Source organism: Colletotrichum fructicola (assembly GCF_000319635.2).
Source record: "Colletotrichum fructicola Nara gc5 chromosome Unknown KSG_Nara_v1_contig12, whole genome shotgun sequence".
In the NCBI taxonomy this organism is placed as follows: domain Eukaryota; kingdom Fungi; phylum Ascomycota; class Sordariomycetes; order Glomerellales; family Glomerellaceae; genus Colletotrichum; species Colletotrichum fructicola.
The window spans coordinates 689,823-710,926 of NW_027094062.1; the positions used below are offsets into that span (position 1 = coordinate 689,823).

The window sequence follows — 21,104 nt, forward strand, 5'->3', positions numbered from 1 at the left end:
CCTCATGAAAAAAACAGACTCGGGCACGCAATTATAACGTGTTGAATTTTGTTTCGAGAGGTTTATATTGACCCACTATGGACTGCAACATGTCGTCGGTCAAGCGCGCAGCTCATCGCGCGCATGGCTCTTGAAATGCTACCATCCAGCTACGAGTCTGTGTGGTTCTCAAGTTGCAATCGTATGTTCACTCCCAGGAAGTCATTTCAATATCGCGAACACTGCTTGATTACATGATCTAAGCTGCTGAAACATTTAAAAACCACATGACATGAGACGTTCTTGACACCGCACACGACCAAGACTGCAGCATCGTCCAGCAAGCATTACCAATCCACAATAACATGATCCAACTCGGGCTAGTTCCTCTGCTGCGATGATGGCGAGATAAGCTGAAGATGCCAAATCCTTCACGGTCTCATGTCAATGATTCCTTCATCTATTCTCTTGACTGCGGCCATGGCCTTGATGGTGGCCTCAGCCCGCGGCTTGATGTTGGAAAGGAAGAGCTGAATAAAATCGTTCTTCGTCTGCGCCTTGGCGTATAAAACCTCGTGAGCTGCTGATATATTACGCAGCCTGGCGATAGTGAGGGAGGCCGGATTGAAGTTTGCTTGCAGGTACGAGACGTCGTCGCTCTTGGTGGGAATGTTTCGGAGCGGGTCATAGACCGTCATCATGCCCGAGTTGCTTGCCGGTTTCGTGTCGCCTTTTTCAGTCGATGTTTTTGGCTGTCCTGAAGAGGTCGTGGCCCGTCGAACGCCTTCGTCTTTGGGCGCGCTCATGATGCCATGAGATGTCGCTATCTGCAGGAGCTCTGCTCTGCGTGCGCGGGCTGGTATGCGAATGGAGGAATCTCGCAAGAACTGACGGATCTGGACAAGGGTCATTGCGTCAAAGTTTGGAGCCATGATGATTGTTGCCTCTGAAACGATTCGTTCTGATGGTCTGTATGCGTGAGATGATTGCGGGAGCAAGGAGTTTGACGACGTGGTGTGTGCAGTGGGGATAGATGTTGGAGGGCTCCTTCACGACTGCATGAAGGCGGCGCTTCTTTTCATGGGCGCTGGCTGATTTTAGGTCCCGCAGTATGGTCGTCTTCCTTATTCGCAGCGAGGTCTACGCCTTTGCAAGCACATTCGACTGCAGGCCCTTCCATCTATCATGTCTCATTGCTCGGACCTCTCTTGCGCTCTGATTATGCACTTGTCCGGCGGTGAGCACATCAGTCAACTTGGTGACAAAGATCGGGGCCGATGACATTGACTGGTCACATTCATAACCAAACTTCCCACACCTTCAAGGAGAAGACCAAAGATGGCGCCGCGTAGGTGGCCCACAGAACACGTTACTTCTCACAACAAGAGCACGGTCATTGGTCGGCTTATCTCCGCTTTAGACTTCTAATAACAGCGCCGTTTGCCAGTCGCCGAGGCTCCATGTTAGTACGACGTGGGAAACCTCTGAAACCAACCCAGAAGAGCATTTGAGAGGGCAAAATTCCAGTAACTGTCAAGACCTTTCTAAGTCGTCTTCATGATATATCAAACGGGGACAGTAGACCCAATCTATCGAGATCCGTTGCGTGGTGACCCGGAGTAAATGGGGAACGTCGATGCCAATCTGAGTCTGATTGCTTCACAGACAAAACATAAACCCTTTCATTCGGCCACGTGTGCTTGACATTTATTTACCGGGACCTAGGAAAATTTATATCGCGTTGGTCTTCTGAACATGCGCCCTACAAAACAGATGGTCTGGGCCATTTCCAATGCAGTAAACCCTTCGGCAAGGGCTGATCATGTCCAGTAGCGAGTTCCACAGCGCACCAAACAGAAACAAGGACGGTTGCCCCCTTGTGCACTCGCCTGTGCGGTTCGGCTTGCTCAATTATAGGTACGCATTGCGCAATGGTACATCTCGCACAACATCTAGACCAAAGATGTGTGTACTCTTACTCACAGCTACGTCAACAGCTTTGACCCAGCTCGAGCCGCTGGCATGGATAGGGAATGTGGAACTTCCAGCAAAGCCACCTTAATTAAAACAGCCACTCTACACCAAATTCCTCGCCGATGATATAAATGCGCGGTCTGTCTGCAGCTACTCAACCGCCATTGTATTACGTGCTGGAAACGACGATTTCGATTGTTTCATCTCTCGAAGATGGGCTACCAAGCATACTGAGATTTCAGCCAACGAAGGCCTACTCGTAGACCCGAATCTCAGCTAAGCAGCGCTACAAACCAGCGTACCTGCTCCTGCTTCGGCATCCATTGCCATCTTCCGGCCGTTGCCAGCGGCCTCACGAAAGTCGAGACCGTCACCAACCTATACGTCAGGTTTGTGGTGTCTACAAAATATCCCAAGACACCTGAACTCGTTCGGAGAGCGAGAACTTGGCCATTTAGGAGGGCGTCGCCGATCTTCTCAAGTCCGCCAAGGACTCAGCCTGCGATGACAAGGTACAAGCAGCTTATGCGGACTCAGACGCTGTCGAAGCCCATAATTATTTGTTGTGTCGACGGTGATGTGACGATCTGTCACCTCTGGCTTTGGAACAGAATCAGGGACACCGGTTTGGTCTTGCTTCCGAGAACGGGGGCAAGTGCGCCAGCGCAGAGCATCTGAATCAATGAGACTGGTGGATAAGAGTAGACTCAAACCTTGACGGCCGCCCGTCATTCAAACTCCTAAAGCACAGCTTTCTGCCTTCGTACTCGGCCCCAATAGCCTGTTTGGCGTCATGTGGCGCACAGTGGGACGCTGGCTGTCGTGATATGGAGCTTTCCATCGCGTTCGAGAGTTCATTAACAGAAGTCGGTGAGATTGACGTATTTCTGCTAAATTTTAGCAGCAATTAGTCGTATCCGACACTCGTAAAGGGGCAGTAAAATCCTCAGAGCTTCTTTTCCGTACAAACTGGAAGTGACCTTACTGTGAAATTGCTCGACCTGTTGGCAAAGTTCACATCGAATGTTAACTGCGGACCAATGGCTACATGGGCCTGATCGAGAGCCAAAATGCAAGGTTGCCGTTGGTGGCTTGTCTCACGTTCTTTTTCGGCTAGGACTACAGCGCGAAGACAGACGGAAGAGTTAGTAAGCTGAACGCTTCAGATCGAAAGAGATTGTTATCACCATAGGTCTGGAGCCGAGTGAACACTCAATGTGGTCAAACACAAACCATTAGACTACAATTTCAGCATGTATGATCAACTTCAACAAAGGTCTAGACTTTTTACAACAGCAGAGTCACTCTGCAGACGCTTTCTGCTTGTTTCGTTCAGAGGCTCCACACGTTTCCGGCTTTTCTACTGCATGAAAACCTTGTACATTGTGCTAGACGATGGATTCGCGTTGTAGAAAGTAACAAGGGCAATCTACCGATGACTGTGCCTGACGACAACTCAACGTTCCATGCTTCTGTGCGAGAGGGTTGGAGGTCCCTTACGAAACGAGGAAACACGACGGTGAGATGGGGCCATTTCAACTCCATACGGCCAACCCGCTCGGTTCGCCGACTCAGAGTGAGGAGTCGGTAGATGGGGACTCGGCCATTGGAACGTGTCAGACCCGCACTGCGTAACCAGTGTATGCACTGACCAGAAAACTCGGATTATTGATTTTCACGTGTAATGTGGCTTATTTGAATTGGCACCATGATGGCCTCTTTTGCTTTACTTGAATTGACGGCAACGTGGCCACTTAGTTAGAAACATCAGTAGATGAATAGGGATCGAAGATCGCACCATGATCACTGGCCATACTGTTGCCCAACAGAACGCTACCCCCCGGGGCCCGAACTCGCATGAAGCCTAGACCGCGCTCAAGCTGGGATAAGTGAGCCGGCTATATCCAACGGGGCGCCGCGCAAATGACGAGGCTCACCGTGGCCAAGCCTCGCGATATCACCGACCTCGGCGCCCATCGTCTAATTGTTTGTTTGTTTTATATTTAACGCCGTGGCGGCAAGGACGCAAAACGCCCTTGCGGCAGACCTCCCGAAGGGTATATGGCGTGGAGGGCCGCAGGTTCTTTTTTTTTTTTTTTCTTTTTTTTTTTTTTGGTTGCTTAGAGAGTAGGCTGCAGCCTATCTCTTAGTACCGCGGGCAGATCTTCTGAAAGAAATCTGTCACGCTGAGGAAGGCCTGAAAGCCTTCTGAGTCGATGATTAGCCCCTTAAAATAGCCCTCTAGAGAGCCCACAGGTCCTAGAGGCTCCCGCCGACTATAAGGGTGGAGGGTAGGCCACCGTTGCCTCCTCACTAATGTCTTTCGGCAGTAGACCAGGTGGTCCACCTCCTTAGCCTCCCCGCAGGAGCAGGTAAGTAGTGCTTCTGTGTGGTTGAAGCGTTGATGATATTGTTCAAAGTCCCCATGGCCCGATCGAGCTGCTAGGAGATGATGAAGGATAGCTCTTGGTAGAGCTAATTCAGGAGGGCAGCCAAGGGTGGCCTTCAGCCCTAGCTGGGTATAACGGGGGGATGCCTCTTGCTTCCACCATTTCCTATGCCGGTGCTGTTTGCGTTCTTTAGCAAGCCGCTTAATCCCTGATAGGGTTGGCAGTAAGCCTCTAGGGACCGGCAGCGTTGTGCCCTCCTTGGCTAGGCTGTCAGCCTCTTCGTTTCCTTTTATCCCTTGGTGCCCTGGGGACCAGTGGATTTGTATAGTATATATCCTGGCTGCTGCCTGAATCTCTAAGAAGGCAGCTTGAGAGGAGTCTGGGGCGCTACTTTGAATCCCCTGGATAACGCTCGTGTTATCGATACAGATGTGTATAGGCTGGTCTTGGGATGTACGGAGGGCCCTTTGGAGCCCTGCCCTCGCCCCCTCCGCCTCGCCATCAAATACTTCTGCAATGCTAAGACGGCCACATCCTTGGGCTATCCGTCTATTACTGCGATAGATAACAAAGCCGAACCCTGTAGCCCCTTCAGGGGCTTTTGAGCCGTCTGAGTAGATAACTGTATGGTTATCTGGCACAGTCTTAAGCCAGGCCTGAAACGACTTAGCTACAGTCTCCTTACTTTGTCCAGCTGTAGGGTCATGCGGTCCTAGGAGGTACTGTGGCTGTAGGAGCAGCGGCCTTGGGCACTTAGGTAGGAGAGCTGCTGTTCTTTGAAGCCTTGTTTGCTGCCGTCCTGGCTGTGAGAGCCTAGGGACTAAAGGGTGCTGTTGGTCAACCTTCTGTAGGCGTGCGGCGAAGCGTAGGCGTACTCCCTCAAGGGCTACTTTTGCTGTAGGCAGGCCAGCATCTCGGAGGAGGCTGCTAGTTGGCGTGGTCTTCCAGACAGGTAGGATGGCCCTCGCTGCTGCTGTTATAACCTTCCCTGTCCTCTTGACCAGGCCCTTCTGCCCTGTACTAACTGTAGCCACCCGGTTGGCAGCACTGCTGCTAGCAGTAGTAGTAGTGCTTCTGTTCCTGGCTGGTCTATTTAAGCCTGCATACCAGGTCTCAGCCCCATATAGGGCTGTTGGGAGGACGCAGGCAATAACTGCTTTCCGTGTAGCAGCTGCTGGGAGCCCCCCTTTTGTGTTTGATAGGTGCTGTAGAAACTGGACTGCCTTTTTTGCTGCTGCTGCCTTTGTTTCAACGTGGTGTCGGAAGGTGAGTTTCCTGTCAAACCAGACCCCTAGCCATCGTATAGGCTTAGTTGAGGCCTTAATAGTAAGGTCCTTTGCCTGTATATTTGGTAGGTCTCTTGACTGGTTATGTTTTCTGCTAAAGTGGATTGCTTCACACTTAGCTGGGTCGAACGCAACCTTATTATCGGTGCCCCAGTTGAGGATCTGAGTTATCTCCTGGCTGAGGGCTGCAGCATTACCCTCAAGGGATGGGCTAGAAGCCAGCAGGCCTATATCGTCTGCATACCCAAACCGTAGCTTCTGATCGTCAGCTAGGATATCAGCTATATATAGCAGGAAAAGAATAGGGGATAGTGGCGAGCCCTGTGGCAGCCCGCAGGTAAGAGGAAAGTCCTCTGTAGTTGTGTCCTCTAGCCTAACCCGGGCAGTTCGACTAGAGGTGAAGGTGTATATCAGCTTGATCAGACTGCTAGGCCAGCCCTGCTGTCGTAGCCTAATAATAAGTCGATTTCGTAGGACAGAATCAAACGCCCCTTTGACATCCATTGTGGCTAGTGTTGCCGTAAGCCCTAGATCCAGAGCCTTCTCGATCTCATGGGTAAGACAGGTTGTTAGGTCGACTGCTGCCCTCCCTGGTAGGGCTCCAATCTGCTGTGGGCTGGCAACCCCTTCTAGGATAGTAAGGTAGGCCATCCTTTTTGCTATCAGCCGCTCTAAGCCTTTGCCTAAGCAGGATAGCAGGGATATCGGGCGCCAGGACCCAGTCTTAGAGAAGTCTGTTTTCCCTGGCTTCTGGATCATAACAACCTCTGCTTTGCGGAAGGTTCTTGGGAAGTAACCTGTCTGAACGCAGGCCTGAAACAGCTGCTGTATAGGTGTAGCTATAAGGCCCCAAGTGGATTGTAGTAACTTTGTAGTAATCCCATCAATCCCAGGGGTTGTAGCCTCTGTGAGAGTAGCCTGGCGTACTTCTTCTATGCTGACTGTTTGCTGCCAGGGTATTAGACGCCTTATTACTATAGGAACAGTGAAAGGGTTTCCGGGTAGGTCATCTGTAGCGTCAAATCTCTCTAATAGGGCCTTCCGTAAAGCCTGGGCTTTATCGTAGGGGTTGTTGATTGCCTGTCCATCTACTATAAGAGGTGGGGCCTTTATAGCTAGGCTAGACTTACGCCAGCTTAGGATTTTGTATAGTTCCTGGTTAGACCCAGCCTCATTAATCTTTGTAGTCCAATAGGCTTGCTTAGCCTTCCTAACTATAGTTAGAAAGGCCTTCTGCTCCTCGAGGATAGGCGGTGGTAGTACCAGCCCAGGATCCTGGGCTTGTCGTTGCCTAGCCTTAATAGCTGCTCGGTGGGCCTTTGAACACTTCTCTGTCCACCAGGGAGCTCCCCTACCCCGGTTAGTCCGTCTCTTCCCTATAGCCTGAGTAGCTGTAGAGAGGAGGCTGACTAGTGGGATAGCTAGGGTGTCTATTTCTGCTGGGGCAGGTATATCCCCTAAGGTGGGTAGGGCTGGGGGCCCTATCTTTACCAAGTCAGCAAGTCGAAGTAGGGCTGAGTCTGGTACTGAGAGGTGACTAGTCTGTCGCCTCTGCTCCTGGGTGTTGCCTAGTGGGATGATAGTTGAAATAGCCTGGTGGTCAGCCCCTGGATGTAGGTGCGGGCTGATATAGGCCTCTGCAAAGGGGATATTTGAGAAGGTAAGGTCGAGTGTATGCCCGTGAGTATGGGTAGAGGCCCCAACTTCCCCGATGAAGTCAAGATTACAGCCTTCAGCCCATTCTGCAATATCATCTCCTCGATTCCGGCTTTGGGAGCTAGGTTCCCAAGAAGAGTGGCGGGCATTAAGATCCCCAGCAATAAGGGCTCTCTCTGGCGGTTGATAGTTTAGGAGGATGTTTGTTGTATGGTTTATAGGTTCCCCTGGTGGCCTGTAGACGTTTATAATAGTAATATTGCCAGCCTTGATCCATAGGATATCCCTTGCTTGGGTAGGTCTTTGTTGCTGTACTTGTAGCCTTAGACCTTTTCGTATATAGGACATAACCCTAGGCCTTGTTTCCCTGCTGTTCCAGAAGTCAACTGGCACATAAGAGTTATAGCCTGGGTGAGTGTTGATTTGCATCCTATCTCTATAGCCTATCCAGGGCTCCTGGATCAGTACTATATCGATCTGATCTGCCCAGCAGAGCTCTAGGAGAGCTGTATGAGCTGGGCTTATCTTCCCCACGTTACACTGGGCGACCCGTAGTACCCGTGGGGGAGCCGTCCTGAGCCTACTGCTCCGAGTCGAGGTCGAGGTGGGTGTAGGCATTAATAACGTTATAATCAGGCTTCTGAGCTACCCGCTGGACCCTGCTGCTTGAGGTAGCTGGGGTATGCTGGGTAGGTAGTGGTGGTAGGATAGGGTTGCTGTCAGAGACGTCTGCTTCAGCCTCATTCTCATCCTCCTCCTTACTGCTAGAGCTTGCTGTATCGCTAACGTCCGCTACGATGATTGAGTCCTGGGTACGGGTAGGGGCTCGTGGTCGCTTAGAGCCAGGCTGAGGGCTCGTCAGGCTGTTGCTAGGTTGCTGGGTGCTGCGGGCGTGGGTGCCGGCCTGGCTGCTCTGATAGAGGGCCTCATAGGCCTTCTGCCCGGCTTTACGGATCCGGGAGAGTTCCTTCCGACCTGGGAGGGTGGGGGAGCCGTTAACCACTAAGGGCCTTGCTGGGCAGTCCTTATGGTTGGCTTGGAAGGGGCCGGCGCAGTTAGCGCACTTCGGTCTGGCTATGCAGGGCCAGGTCTCATGGGAGCCTGCGGGCCTGCTGCAGTTGCTACAGAGTGGCTGTCGGTTACAGTACCGGTTTGAATGATATCCCTGGCAACCAGGGTCATGTCTGATGAGGGTCTTTTTCTTCTAGATAAGCTGAGATCTGCTGCTTTGGTTGAAGAGCCTGAAGGGTAGTACTTCTGCAGAGAAGGAGATAATCCAAGAGACCTCGTTTGTGATGGGGTTTATACGAAGTTGGGATTGTCGGGCCCGGATAGGCTTACATCCCGTCTGTGCAAAGACCTCCTCTTCAACCAGAGTGGCTGGGTCGAGGGCCTCACCATCAAGGGACCACAGTTTAGCAGGGCAGCGTGGGACAACGTAAGTAAACCACTTAGTAGGCGTTTCAACCTTATAAGCTCCCAGGCTGTCTGCTAGTTTCTGTCTGTTTGCAAGCAGGGTTTGCTGGACCTGTCTGTTCAGGGGTCTTAGCGAGTAGCCAGTTGCAATGTGGTAGATATGTGGGATATCTGCTAGTTGGAGGCTAAGGGCCTGGCAGACTGTACGGCGTAGGGTAAAAGGGGCATGCTTCCTAGCAGCCCCTAGGCCCTCTTCAGGGATACGGGCAAAGACCCGGAGGTCCTCCTTCAGCTGGGTTAGAGCCTGGGGCTGGGTCTGGGTCTGGGCTTGAGGCTGGGTTGGGTTTCGGGTAACGTTACGGGCCGGGGCCGGGGCTGCAGCCGGTGCTGAGGCCGCTACATCAGCCCAGTCCCGACGCGGGGCCGGGGCCGCTGCCTCGTTACCCATGATTCTTTTCAAGGCTTGGATCACATAGGCCGTAGCCTCCTTTGCAATCTGCTTCCTAGGCCCCTCAAAGCAGGAGACCACATTATCCACAGACTGGGCGATAGCTATAAAGACGTCCTTCCGGGCTTCATAGTGCTTCGCTTCCTCATCCAGGGCTGTAAGGACAGCTCCAGTAGCTGTTCCAGTTATCGTCGTAGGCCCCTTAGCCGTTAAGGGGGCTGTCGTAGAGGCGTCGGGCTTGCTTCCCACGAGGCTGGGCTGGGATGGCTGGGCCTCGGTACCGCGGCGGCGTTTAGCCCTTGAGGTTGGGGACGGTTCCGGAGAGGTTCCGGAGCCTCGATCAGGGCCGGCCGAAGGGGCCGGCGGCGATCCGGGGCCCGCCGGAGGCTGTGAAGCCATCGCAGGAGGGCGCTGGAGGCGAGAGGTGAAGGATTTTCAGCTGTTAAGGATTTTGGTGGTATCCCACGTATTACACTAACAGTGGATGCTAAGAAAAATTGGAAAATCATCCTCGAGAAGGCTGTAACACCTGGAAACGCAAAGATGGCTTCGCCAGCGGCCGCAAGTCGTGCTTTCGCGGCCGAACCGTGCTATCACGATCATTGGGCGCCACAATGCGTATGTGCTGCATGGCGGTGGGGCATAAGCGTTGCAACAGATGAGAGAGGTTCCAAATACTTGTGGAAGCAATCACTCGTTGAAGCGGAAGACTGTGGGGTTGGTGGGATATTGTCAGAAAGTCCGGTTACGTAATACGGAACCCAGCCACGGATTTCCGCTGTGGCGGTGACATTGGTCCCCTGGGATTATTACCCCTCTCAATCCAGGCCTTTTAAGGACGCCGGCAATCGAAGGTCGGCTAGCTAGAACGGAGCAACGAACAATACCAGATCACCTTTTGGCCCTATGACTAGAGTCGCTTGCTTTTGATTCTTTCATTATTACCTCGTCGTGCCTTATGTTCCTCTTCAGCCGAGCGCAAAAACAGCTCATCAGCAAAAATGATTCAGAAACATACAACACCGGGCATTCGCCGGTCGTCACCGACCCGACTACTACTCCAGCCCTCACTGGCTTATCTATGGGAGAGCGGACGGGATCCCGAGTTCTCCAGTGGGTATGGTCGTATGTGTTGGTGTTTGTTGCGGAGAGTGACCATATTGCAGGCGGGACAGCTCGCCTCCTGATATCAATACTTCCCCGTCTACTGGTTTCGGCGAGTGCACGGCCGAAAAGAGCAGTTGGCTGTTCTTGTCACTGCTGATGCCAAGGCACCGACAGTATGAGGAATGGTTCTCTGGATCTAAAGAAGGGCCTGTTCGATAGATAAAGATAAGTGTCCCGTATGATTCCCAATGCCTGGGGCTATAGCTGGGCGTGGATGATGGGAGGGTGGCGAGAGGAGCTTGGTCAATATGCATTGAAATCATTGGTGATTCAAGATGAGTCTCAAATTAAATTAACTTGATGCGTTTCCGAACCGACTTGACTTCGACTGAATGAATATTGTCTGCGACGTTGATCAAGACCACCCGGTGACAACCGCGCTATATCTACCACAGCGGACCTTGGGGACTGTTTCATCGCCCTGTCGATATTTTTACGGATGACTACCACCACTACCATCGAGACGACCTGCCAGAATGAGACTCCAACATCACGTCCAAGGGATCAAGGCCATGCTGACGGCCGTTGACTCTCATACCCTCATTACGGCGCTCCTTTGCCATGGGAATTGAATTTCTGTTGATGCACGGAGCTATAATGATGATGAGATCTAACATTAGTAAACTCAGACTCTGCCAATAGTAAAGGCCCTGACAGGGTACAACGCTTTGGCACTGGAATATTCAGGAGCGATAATAAATTGAAGACTGTAGAATCCAACAATACTTTCCATCACGGTCTTCACCCATTCTCCCCGCAGGGCGGCGAAATTCGGACTCTGCAACCTCCTCGTGGTGCCGCCTGGGAACCTATCTTTTCTAAAGGTAGAGCCAGTGCAGAGACGTTACGGCGCGCAAGTGCAAGTGGTGGCGGGCGCTGCGCACGAAGTTTTTCTGGTGCGGCGGAAGGGCGGGATCGGACCAGAAGTGAGGGATTTTGGCGTCGCACAAAAATTTTCACACGCGCCACCAACCACCAAAACACCAGCAAAATCGACAGATATCGAGAGACCGAAAACCGAAATGCGAACGCGAAGCTGCCCAATTTCGAGGGAACTAGGTAAAAACCACCCGACACTGCTTCTCGGGGCAGAGACAGGGCACCCTCACGCCTCCCAGATCTGGGAAATACCTCCAGACAGACAGACACTGAGGCGGGTTAGTCATGGGATAGATGGAGGCTACGCCGGCTGGGTAGCCCTCAGGACAGCCTAGGGCAAGACATGGTCGGCCTGCCGAAAACCAGCTGTGAGGCTGGAAGCACGGTCGGAGACGGCGGCGGGTAACGGGAAGCTGGCCCGGGGGGTTGTGCCCTCGGACAACCAGTGGGCCGTAGCAAACACATTCGAGCAGCAGGCTACAGAAAGGAAACAACCCCGACTCGCACTCGGGCTGCTGGAGGAAGGAGGGTGTTGAAGAATTGCCCCTAGGGGGACCGGTCGGATATGGTATCGCCTTAGGGCCCGGCCTCCGGGCCCGGCCCTCACTCGGATCGTACCCAGGGTATCACGGCATAACGGGAGGAACGCTTGGGTCACCGCTCGCGCCGGGATGGCGCCGCGCGCTTTGGAAGCTGGTAGGGTGTCGCTATTGTGGACTGGACGTAGGGGAGGACCTGAGAAGGGGTGTGTTTGGCTCGAGAGGACGGACGCGCATGTCGGTAGGCTTAGAGAGGGATATGCCCTTGCGGCCTGCTTAAGGTGCAAACTTCTATTTGGGTGGCTAAGGACTGGGCGGTGGCGAGCCGGTGGTCTGGACGCCCGCTAAAGGGGCTGGCTACCCCTTTGACTATTAGGACCCCTAGGTACTGAGAGGGCTCCAGTAGACTCTCTCTCCCTGTTTTGGGGAAAAGTTAGGGATTGCGGACTGTAGGAAATAGAAGGATAGCGCTACAGGATTTGGCTTTGTTATCTACCGCAAGAATAAACGCATAGCCCAGGGCTGCGGACGCCTCGGCATAGCAGAAGTATTTGATGGCGAGGCCGAAGGGGCGAGGGCAGGGCTGCGACGGGCCCTCCTTACCTCCCAGGGCCAGCCTATACATATCTGTATCGACAATACCAGCGTTATCCAGGGGATCCGAGGCATGGCCCCAGACTCCTCACAAGCTGCCTTCCTTGAGATCCAAGAGGCAGCTAGGATATACAACATACAAACCCACTGGTCCCCAGGGCACCAGGGTATCAAAGGAAACGAGGAAGCAGACATCCTAGCTAAGGAGGGCACAACCCTGCCAGTCCCTAGGGGCCAACTAGCTACCCTATCAGGGATCAAACGGCTTGCTAGAGAGCGAATATACCGCCAGCATAGAAGATGGTGGAAGCAAGAGGCAACGCCCTTTTACACCCAACTAGGGCTTAAGGCTTTCCTCGCCTGCCCTCCTGAACTGACCCTGCCACGGGCGATCCTTCACCATCTCCTAGCAGCCCGTTCAGGGCATGGAGACTTCGAGCAATATCACCAACGCTTCAACCATACAGAAGCACTACCTACCTGCTCCTGCGGGGAGGCAAAGGCAGTAGACCACCTAGTCTACTGCCGAAAGACCTTAGTGAGGCGGCTTCAGTGGCCCACCCTCCAACCTTCTAGTTCACAGGAGCCTATAGGGCCTATAGGATCTCTTGAGCAGTACTATAAGGGGCTAATTACTGATCATGAAGGCTTCCAGGCCTTTCTCTCCGTGACAGACTTCTTCCAGAAGACCTGCCCGCGGTACTAGGGACTAGGTCTTGACCTAGACCTTAGTAACAACCCCCTCCTCGTAGAGGACCGGAAGACCACAACGGAACTAGGGAATCAGCGGGAACTAGGGACGAATAGAACACATAGTAGCCCACGGGCAAGATTTGGAGGACGTTAGGAAGAGGCGTGTACTGTAGAGTATATAGCTTGAGCCGGCGGCCCTCCACGCCATATACCCCTCGGGAGGTCGGCCGTAAGGGCGGCCGCGCCCTTGCCGCCACGGCGTTAAATATAACAACAACAACAACAACAACAACATTCTCCCCGCACTCATCACCATCAAGCCGGACCGGAGAGCTTCATCTCCAACATGAACCAAATCAAAAGACTGCATCCTTTGCCATAATTGCATTCATTCATCCGTCTTGGATGCAATGCCCACCACGGCTCGCCACATTCCGGCACCCACAACGCACTGACGCAACTAACCGCATGTTGCGCACTCGCCGGACCTTGGACACAGTCACCCATTTCTCACCGTTAAGCAATTCCAATAACGCGGCGCAAACCTTCCAAAGGGCCACTGGATAACTTGTCCATTTGTCCTTCGGGCCGTTTACCAGATACTGTTACTGCAACGAATTTTGGTTAGGTGGCATCTGTTTGAATTGTTGTGGGAAAATGCAGAAGATGGTGAAGACGGCCGCGACGGGAAAAGAACACCAGCGGAAGGGGCATACATAGATCCTCGAGAAATGGAGAAATTCATCACATCGGAGGTAAGCTTGTCGGTACCTAAGCTCGATATAAATATTACGCTCGCCTCATGCTTCCGGTCCGAGGGCTCCTTTTGAATGCTGTGAGCCCCTCTCTCTCCGCAGCAGACGTTGCTTTTAATTACACCAAGAGCCATTTGGGGCGCATAATGTGCTTCGAAGCGACTTGAACCAGCCATTTCGAATGTCCCCGGTCTTGAATACCGTTCATTTGAATGAGCACAGTTTGCCGCTTGAGGATAATACCAAACGTGTTCAAGCTTCATCGTAACCGAGGCTAATACTCGTTCTCTGAGTCCATTCTTTTCGCCTTCTCCGGTTCCTGCGCCGTCTACACCCCACTCTTAGCATCCAGCTTGCCCCATCATCTAAGCCAGCCCTTGGAGAGATTTTCAAATTACCCAGCTCATATCTACCCGTCTGATAGCTCTGAAAGACATAGAGTGCCGTGCGCACCCTACAGCGCCGGCAGTACTTGCACATCCAGAGACTGCTGAGCATCTTCCAATCACAACATCACTACCGTGCCTGCGCCCATGTTCCCGAATGACCTTCCTTTCTCTACACGGATGGCTGCCGCAAAGGTCAAGGACGCCAGCGAGGCATTCAACGACCAGAATGCCATAGAATTCCCAGAGACGGTCGAGCTGAAGCCTGACGCGATACGTAAGCCCGAACAAGCGATTGTTGCCTGATGACCCTTTCTCAAAACACCAATAAATCACACGTCTGTCCTTTCTGCTCCATCCGCTAAGGTCTACGGAATAAATTGGTTACTTGTAGCAACAACAGCAATTTAGACGACGACGGGGTCCTTCTCTCGATCTGAGCTCCCAGAAGCTATTGAGAGTACGTCGAGATGCCCTATCATCGACAAATATCATTCTGCGCCAGCTTTTTCGTGACTATGACAAAGTCTAGACATCAAGGACACGGCTCCTGCCAAATTCGGGGGGCTGAGAAGCGTATCCGCGACGAAAGGTCCTGCAGCGGATGGCATGTTGAGAGGGCTCGGACTGTGGAATTCTACGAGAAGGTTTCCTGTAGAAACGCTGATGAGAGGCCGAGCCCAAATCTCTCGTATCATTTCAAGCCGGGCAACCGTTGTCGACGATCATCTCACTTTGACTGATGAGCCCTCTGATACCGGCTTCTGCTCCATCCATATCATGGCTTGCCCTTGCTCGTAAGCCTTCCGGGATTTTGCGGGTGCGATGCGCGACTTAACAAGAATGACGTCTCATGACACAACAAATGTCAAGCTCAAGGCCTTTCTCCAATCCCAGAATGACCAGACTACACCGCTCTCGTAAGGTTGAAGTAAAGACACATGTGCGGCTCATGTCCTTAAGGAAGGTCTTACATTAAGGACATTTGGTGCTGTTGCGGCATATCTTAATTAAAACAGACACTGCGGAGCATTATGCCTCGTCTTCTAGGTTGCGACGGCCAGGTATGCTCATGCGAGAGGCATTCCGTTGCGAACGCCGCCGCTTCAGTGGCAAGGCAGGATCTCCGGACTCAGAAGTCTGGCCACGTCCTATCACCGTGTCATATTCTCGCTGAATACCTGGGACCTATTCATGACCACGGGCTGGCCAACTGCAGTCTTGATCTTTCAAGTGCCAAGAAACTTTTCGCTAGGGTTTTAATAAGATGCAGAGGAATCTAGCAACATTGACAGCGGTCTTCTGATAGTTCCTCATGTGCCACTGGCCGGGCGGTGTCTGAAAGGCATCCGTGATGTGGCTTCTTGACTTGTCACCGGTCCTTCAGATGCGCGCAAATTTGTAGATTCATACTTCCATTGCAAAGGCCTAGGAACAACGCCTTTTTGACAAGAAATAAAACCTGCTCCATCTAAACACATTGCCAGTCTATCTCAGTTTCATCTATCAATACCCTTTCTGTTGAATCACCCCCCTTCCATCAGCACATCTATTGCTCACTAATCTGGTCCTCCCTGTCCGTCACTTCCACTTTATCAAAGCTGTCCTCAACATAACCCCCCTCTCTCCTCGAATCTCTTCCTCTTCATGCAGCGCTTGCAGGTGTCTCTCTACACTACTTGTTGCTCTCGGCATGTCTGAAGCTTTGTCGTTCAATAGCCCGGCTTCTGATGCCAGGATCTTCCTGCGATGGTCCGTGTCTGCAGGGATACCCAGGGCCTTGCATTTTCTGCAACGCAGCTCAATCAGCCACATTTCCTGCGATGTTGCCCTTGGCCATCTCAACCTTCTAAGCTGCTGACGGCATTTCCACCCGTTCTCCCGGTGCATGCAAGAGTTTCTCAATGCGCGCGTTAAGATCGACCCGGGCTTGCATGATAGCCTGGGCGTCTTCTGTCACTCGGTTCTGCTCGATCTCCTGCACATCTTCCAGGCGTTGTTCATGATAAATCGCCCAGCCGACTGGATCAAGTGTTTTTTTTTTGCCACGCATTTCGAGTATCCTGCAGTTGTTGCATGGTGTTGGAAGGCTGTCTGTTTGGGCGGTTGGAGCATCCCGTCCCTCAGTTGAGGATGAGACCATCAAAGGGGCGACCCGTCTTTCTTGAATGAACAACTGCCGGTTCTTTCATCATCGACTCACTTCCTTCGTTCCCTTCCCTTGGTGGATTACCCGAGGAGCGACGAGCCCAATCGACGATGTCGGAAAAGATGTCACCTACTGATCTCCGTATGTGGGGTGGTGCTGCTAGGCTGTCTGAATCCCCGGGAAATTGTGGCGGTCTTTGTGAATCATCGTCTGACAGTGTACCGCTTGTTGGCCTTTGAGACGAGTACGACAAACTGGCCAGAACAATTGCTCATCCTGATGTAACGGGGGTGGAGAAAAGGCTTCTCTCGAAAGACGTTCGAATAGAGTGTGCCTTGGTGCTTGTGGAGAATCGCGCAAGGGGCTTGCATCACTTCTTTCGTCGGCTTCCGGGACTACTCTCTTCTCCTCCCATCCTTGATCTGGTTCTTCAGCTTCATTCATTTGTGCTGGACCTTGGTCGTCTTCAGTAACGATAGCGAGCTTCTCCTGTTCAAAGGAGAAAGCAGGTTCGTCGTCGGCTTCAGACTAGGCGGGAAAAAAGTTCTGGGTTTGTACAGGAGCAGCAGGGTCTTGGATAGAGGCAGCACGCTCTTCATCAGCCCCGTACTCGTCAGCGGGAACAGCCAGGGGTTGTAAATTTCCTCCAACAGGAGTAAACTCCACGTCGTCTTCTCATAACCCTTTCCTGTTTTGTTCTTCACTGTCTTGCTCTTCGTTATCAGCGTCGGCTTGCCAGAACGAAATAACTTGAAGCCCGTCAGTGACTCAACATCCGTGACGGACTATGCTAGGAAGCAAGCAAAGACGAAGATATGAATAACTCTCCTTCTTCGCAAGATTGATTTCCCTGGGGGGAAAAAGAACTTCCAGGTGGTGTGGTGGCACTGATTGGGGTTTGCGACGGAGGGCTGCTGCCTGTCTTTGGGCGGGCATTTCGCCAAAAAGGTCTAGAGCTGTAACCCCATATGGCAGACTTCTCCAGCAGTCTCGGGATCGAACGGCTGTCTCCCCAAAACTTGTTGCGAATGTAAATGCAGCCAACCTCCCTCCCCTGCTGATGTCCGGCGAATGCTTTCACCACCAAGATCTTTGGCTGTATGATGTCAGCGTGACACAGGTGTAAGGGGCTGGCCCCTAGGCTTGTTCAACGTAGAGGTGCCGTCGATTGACTATTCTAAGCTGAAGAAGGAGGAAAGGACTTTACAGGGATAGGCGCCTAGCAGCAGTGATGCAGACCGGGGCTAGGCGGTGTGCTACAGCAGAATAGTGGATCCGGCGGAGCCGGATCTCGGTAGCTGCTCCGGCAAAGCCGGAGATCTCGGCCGGGCTCTAGCCCGTTACATTACCTCCCCGCTCCCCTCCGGCGGCGCGTCCGTGGCGCTAGAGCTGGGTCTCCGTCGTGCTTCATCGCAGGGCCGTAACGTTGTTCGTAAGCCTCCATCGCTTCCGTCCCCTGGAGCGTCTCGATAGGCTCCCAGGTTCTCTCTGCGTATCCTTCCCACTTAACCAGCACTTCACGGCGTCTCCCACGCCCTCGACGCTTCCAGGCGGCGGCGTCGATACTCTCTACATTCCAGGTCTCCTCGCCTTCGTCATCTATAATTGGGGGCGGCTGCTCGTCGTCTAGCGTTTGCCCAGGTAAAGGGTCGTTACCTGCACGCTTCAGGGTATCCACGTGGAAGCGTGGGTATATAGCCGTTGGCACGTTAAGCTCTACCACGTATGGTGAGATAACCTTCGTAACGGTATACTTATGGTGCAACCAATCCAGTTTCTTGCATGGCCTAGGAGACCTGTAGTGGCCCATGTGAAGCCAGACTTTGTCGCCTGCTTCTAGTCTCTCCGTAGGCTGGCGCTTCCTGTTAGCCAGCTCCTCATAGCGTTGCTGCGTTGAGGCAAGGGTCGACCGTGCCATATCCATCACGTCCTGGAGCCTTGTTACCAACTTGCGTGCCAGGTCCTCGCGACGGCCCCCATGGTCTTCAGTCTCATTACCACTACTATCCTGTTTGATAGGGATCTTATGGTCGACCCCAGGACGATGTGGTGGAAGGTTGGCGGCTTCGTCAGGTTGGAACAGCTTGTGGAACTCAGCTAGTATAGCTGGCGGAAGGAGGGCCTTTAGATCTGCCTTCTCAGTCTTCTTCGTAAGGGCCTTCTGTATATCTGCTAGGCTGATGGCTCGGACTTCGTATCCTGCAGTTCGTTTGGTGTCTCGTTGTGCTCTCCTATAGAGTGCAGTGAAAGGAGCTCCTGGAAGGAGACGCGCGGCTCTGATCTCCCTTACTCGATCTGGTTCTTCTTCGCCTTTTAAGCGTAGGTCTACGCCACCCCTCCTATGCCGTATCCGTTGTGCAGCGGCATCGTATAGAATACGGTTCCTCTCCATCCAAGGCTTCCCTAGGAACAGGTCGTCACCAAGGCTACGTACGGTATATGCAAAGATCTTCTCATCATAACCACACAGCTCTAGGTTGAAGACAACTACACCTGTTGCTTTTGTAGCGCCTGTAGCGTCGCTAAAGCTGCCTAGCAGCCGCTCAGAGCGGTCTACTACCGGTAGGCGGAGCTTACGGGCGAGGTCGTGGTCGATAAGGGAGTATAGATCGCACCCAGTGTCTACTAGGGCGTCTGCTTGAGTGCCCTTGTGTATGCGGGTAGTGATCACTGCTGATTTGCTGCTCATGTGATGCTTGAACTGCTTCCATTCTGTAATGTCACTAGGCTTGGCCTCTAACGCCCGACTTCGCGTTAGAGTTACTCTTTTCCCGAGCTCTCTTCAGCTTCAGAGCTTCCTAGCTCCTCTATAGCATTACTATCGCTGCTCTCCTCTCGCCTCTTAGCTTTCTCAACCTTCTTGACCTTCTTAGGCCCTGAACGTCTTGGCTTAGGGCACCGTGTAGCAATATGGCCGATCTTATTGCAGTTATAGCATTTACGGTTATCTTTCTGGGGCCTTATGTTGTCTTCTGATGAGGAAGAGTCGCTGCGGTAGCGCTGTGACTTTGCGGCTCTTCTGGGCTCCTTAGTCCGGCTGACTCCAGCCATGAGGGTGTCCCCATCGGCATCTCGGTATCGTCGTCGTTCGTGACGTTCCTGGTAGGTCCTACTATCTAGCCCTGACCCTATTATCATAAGGACCCGGGCGTATTCTGGGTAGGTTTTCGGGGGATCGATTACACTAATTAGACGGTCCCGCAGAGTGGAGTTCAGGGCTCCTTTCAGATAGTTGATTCTGACTGCGTCTGCCCAGTGTCCTCCTCCACCTTCTGCTAACTCCTTCTCAAACTTTGGGAGGAATGTAGCAAAGCTTTCGTTTTCCTTCTGTCGGATAGTACGTAGCCTATCCAGTGCCCTGGCTTCTGCATTGGGATCTCCATAGCGAGTCTCAAGGTATTGCATAAACTGATCGGAGGATTCCGCTCCATCTGCTCCGCCTTGAGCGTAGTAGGGTGACGCCATGGTTTGAGCTGTGCCTTCCAGCCTTGCGTAGATGTATGCGAATATATCGGCATCACAGTCGAAAGCTTCCCTATCTCTTCGTATCTTTCCCTTCATCTCTAGGAACCAACGTTGGAAATCTTTACGTATGCCGCTAAACTTTGGTGGGTTTGGTATTTGATGTTTCCTCCGCCCTCTAGCTGCCATCGTTATACCGTCGCTCGTTGCCTGTATAGTTGTATCGGCTGTGGACGGGGTCGTTACGCTGCTCGCAAGCGGCGTAGGGGTTGCTCTATCCGTTGACATAAGCCCATTCAGAGCTGTCAAGAGCTGCGTCATCTGGGCCGTCTGCTGGGCCATCTGGTCCTGAAGAGGACGGACGCTTGCGTTGACCGCTTCGTTGATCCGGCGATCAATCTCAGCATTCATCGCGTCGTTTACGCTACCCTCTGGCGGATCCATCGTGCCGCTCTCGTGAGGTTCCATATAGCGTCTTCTCGTTGCGCTACCCTCTAGCGAATCGTCGTGTCGCTCTCGTGAGGTTCCGTATAGCGTCTTCTCGTTTGCACTACCCTCTAGCGAATCGTCATATCGCTCTCGTGAGGTTTCGTATAGCGTCTTTTGTTGTCGAGCTTAGAATATGTAAGGGGCTGGCCCCTAGGCTTGTTCAACGTAGAGGTGCCGTCGATTGACTATTCTAAGCTGAAGAAGGAGGAAAGGACTTTACAGGGATAGGCGCCTAGCAGCAGTGATGCAGACCGGGGCTAGGCGGTGTGCTACAGCAGAATAGTGGATCCGGCGGAGCCGGATCTCGGTAGCTGCTCCGGCAAAGCCGGAGATCTCGGCCGGGCTCTAGCCCGTTACAACAGGTGATGGGATTGAAATTATTATGCCTGTTGTTACCGGAGCCGTTGCAGACAATGCTTAGATCAACCGCCGGGATGGGGCCAGAGGGCCACGGTAGATACACCACTTGGACGTCCTTCTTGGTTGATTGCACGTTTGCTGCGCGAGCTGGACTATTGGAGAAAATCTCCCTTGGAAAGTTGATTCTCAATCCAGTCTTTCCAACACCATTCGTCGGCCAGTTCACGGCTGTCGAAGGACACTTTGCAAGCCCTTGCTTATGCGGCACCCTCTCCCATCTATTTATCCCACCTCGTGGAGTCAAAGTGTCGTGCAATTCCGTCTTCGTAGCCAGCCGGTTGATGCTGGTGTCGCCGTTCTTAGGGTCGACGTACAGACCGGCGTCGACGGCGGCATGGGTAACCCGATTGTTCTGGTATCTCCAGTCTGGCTGGTCTCTCTCCGGGCACCTCTGAACGGGGCCGGCTAACCCGCCCGTCCGG

At 52.8% G+C, this 21,104-nt stretch overlaps 3 protein-coding genes across 3 annotated transcripts; all 3 read right to left on the reverse strand.

Moving 5' to 3' along the window:
* Positions 1–410: 410 nt before the first annotated feature.
* On the reverse strand, positions 411–911 carry CGGC5_v017361 (uncharacterized protein; the record flags this gene model as incomplete). The annotated part of the gene is made up of 1 exon (XM_032028430.1): positions 411–911. The coding sequence occupies one exon, from the start codon at positions 909–911 to the stop codon at positions 411–413; it is 501 nt and encodes a 166-aa protein (XP_031875292.1).
* A 6,954-nt stretch (positions 912–7,865) lies between these two features.
* On the reverse strand, positions 7,866–9,548 carry CGGC5_v017362 (uncharacterized protein; the record flags this gene model as incomplete). Its single annotated transcript, XM_066153904.1, has 2 exons — positions 7,866–8,260; positions 8,627–9,548. The coding sequence occupies 2 exons, from the start codon at positions 9,546–9,548 to the stop codon at positions 7,866–7,868; spliced, it is 1,317 nt and encodes a 438-aa protein (XP_066006721.1).
* Positions 9,549–17,656: 8,108 nt separating this feature from the next.
* Positions 17,657–20,217, reverse strand: CGGC5_v017363 (uncharacterized protein; the record flags this gene model as incomplete). Its single annotated transcript, XM_066153905.1, has 2 exons — positions 17,657–19,034; positions 19,076–20,217. 2 exons carry the CDS (start codon positions 20,215–20,217, stop codon positions 17,657–17,659), a joined length of 2,520 nt encoding a protein of 839 aa, XP_066006722.1.
* Positions 20,218–21,104: the final 887 nt, after the last annotated feature.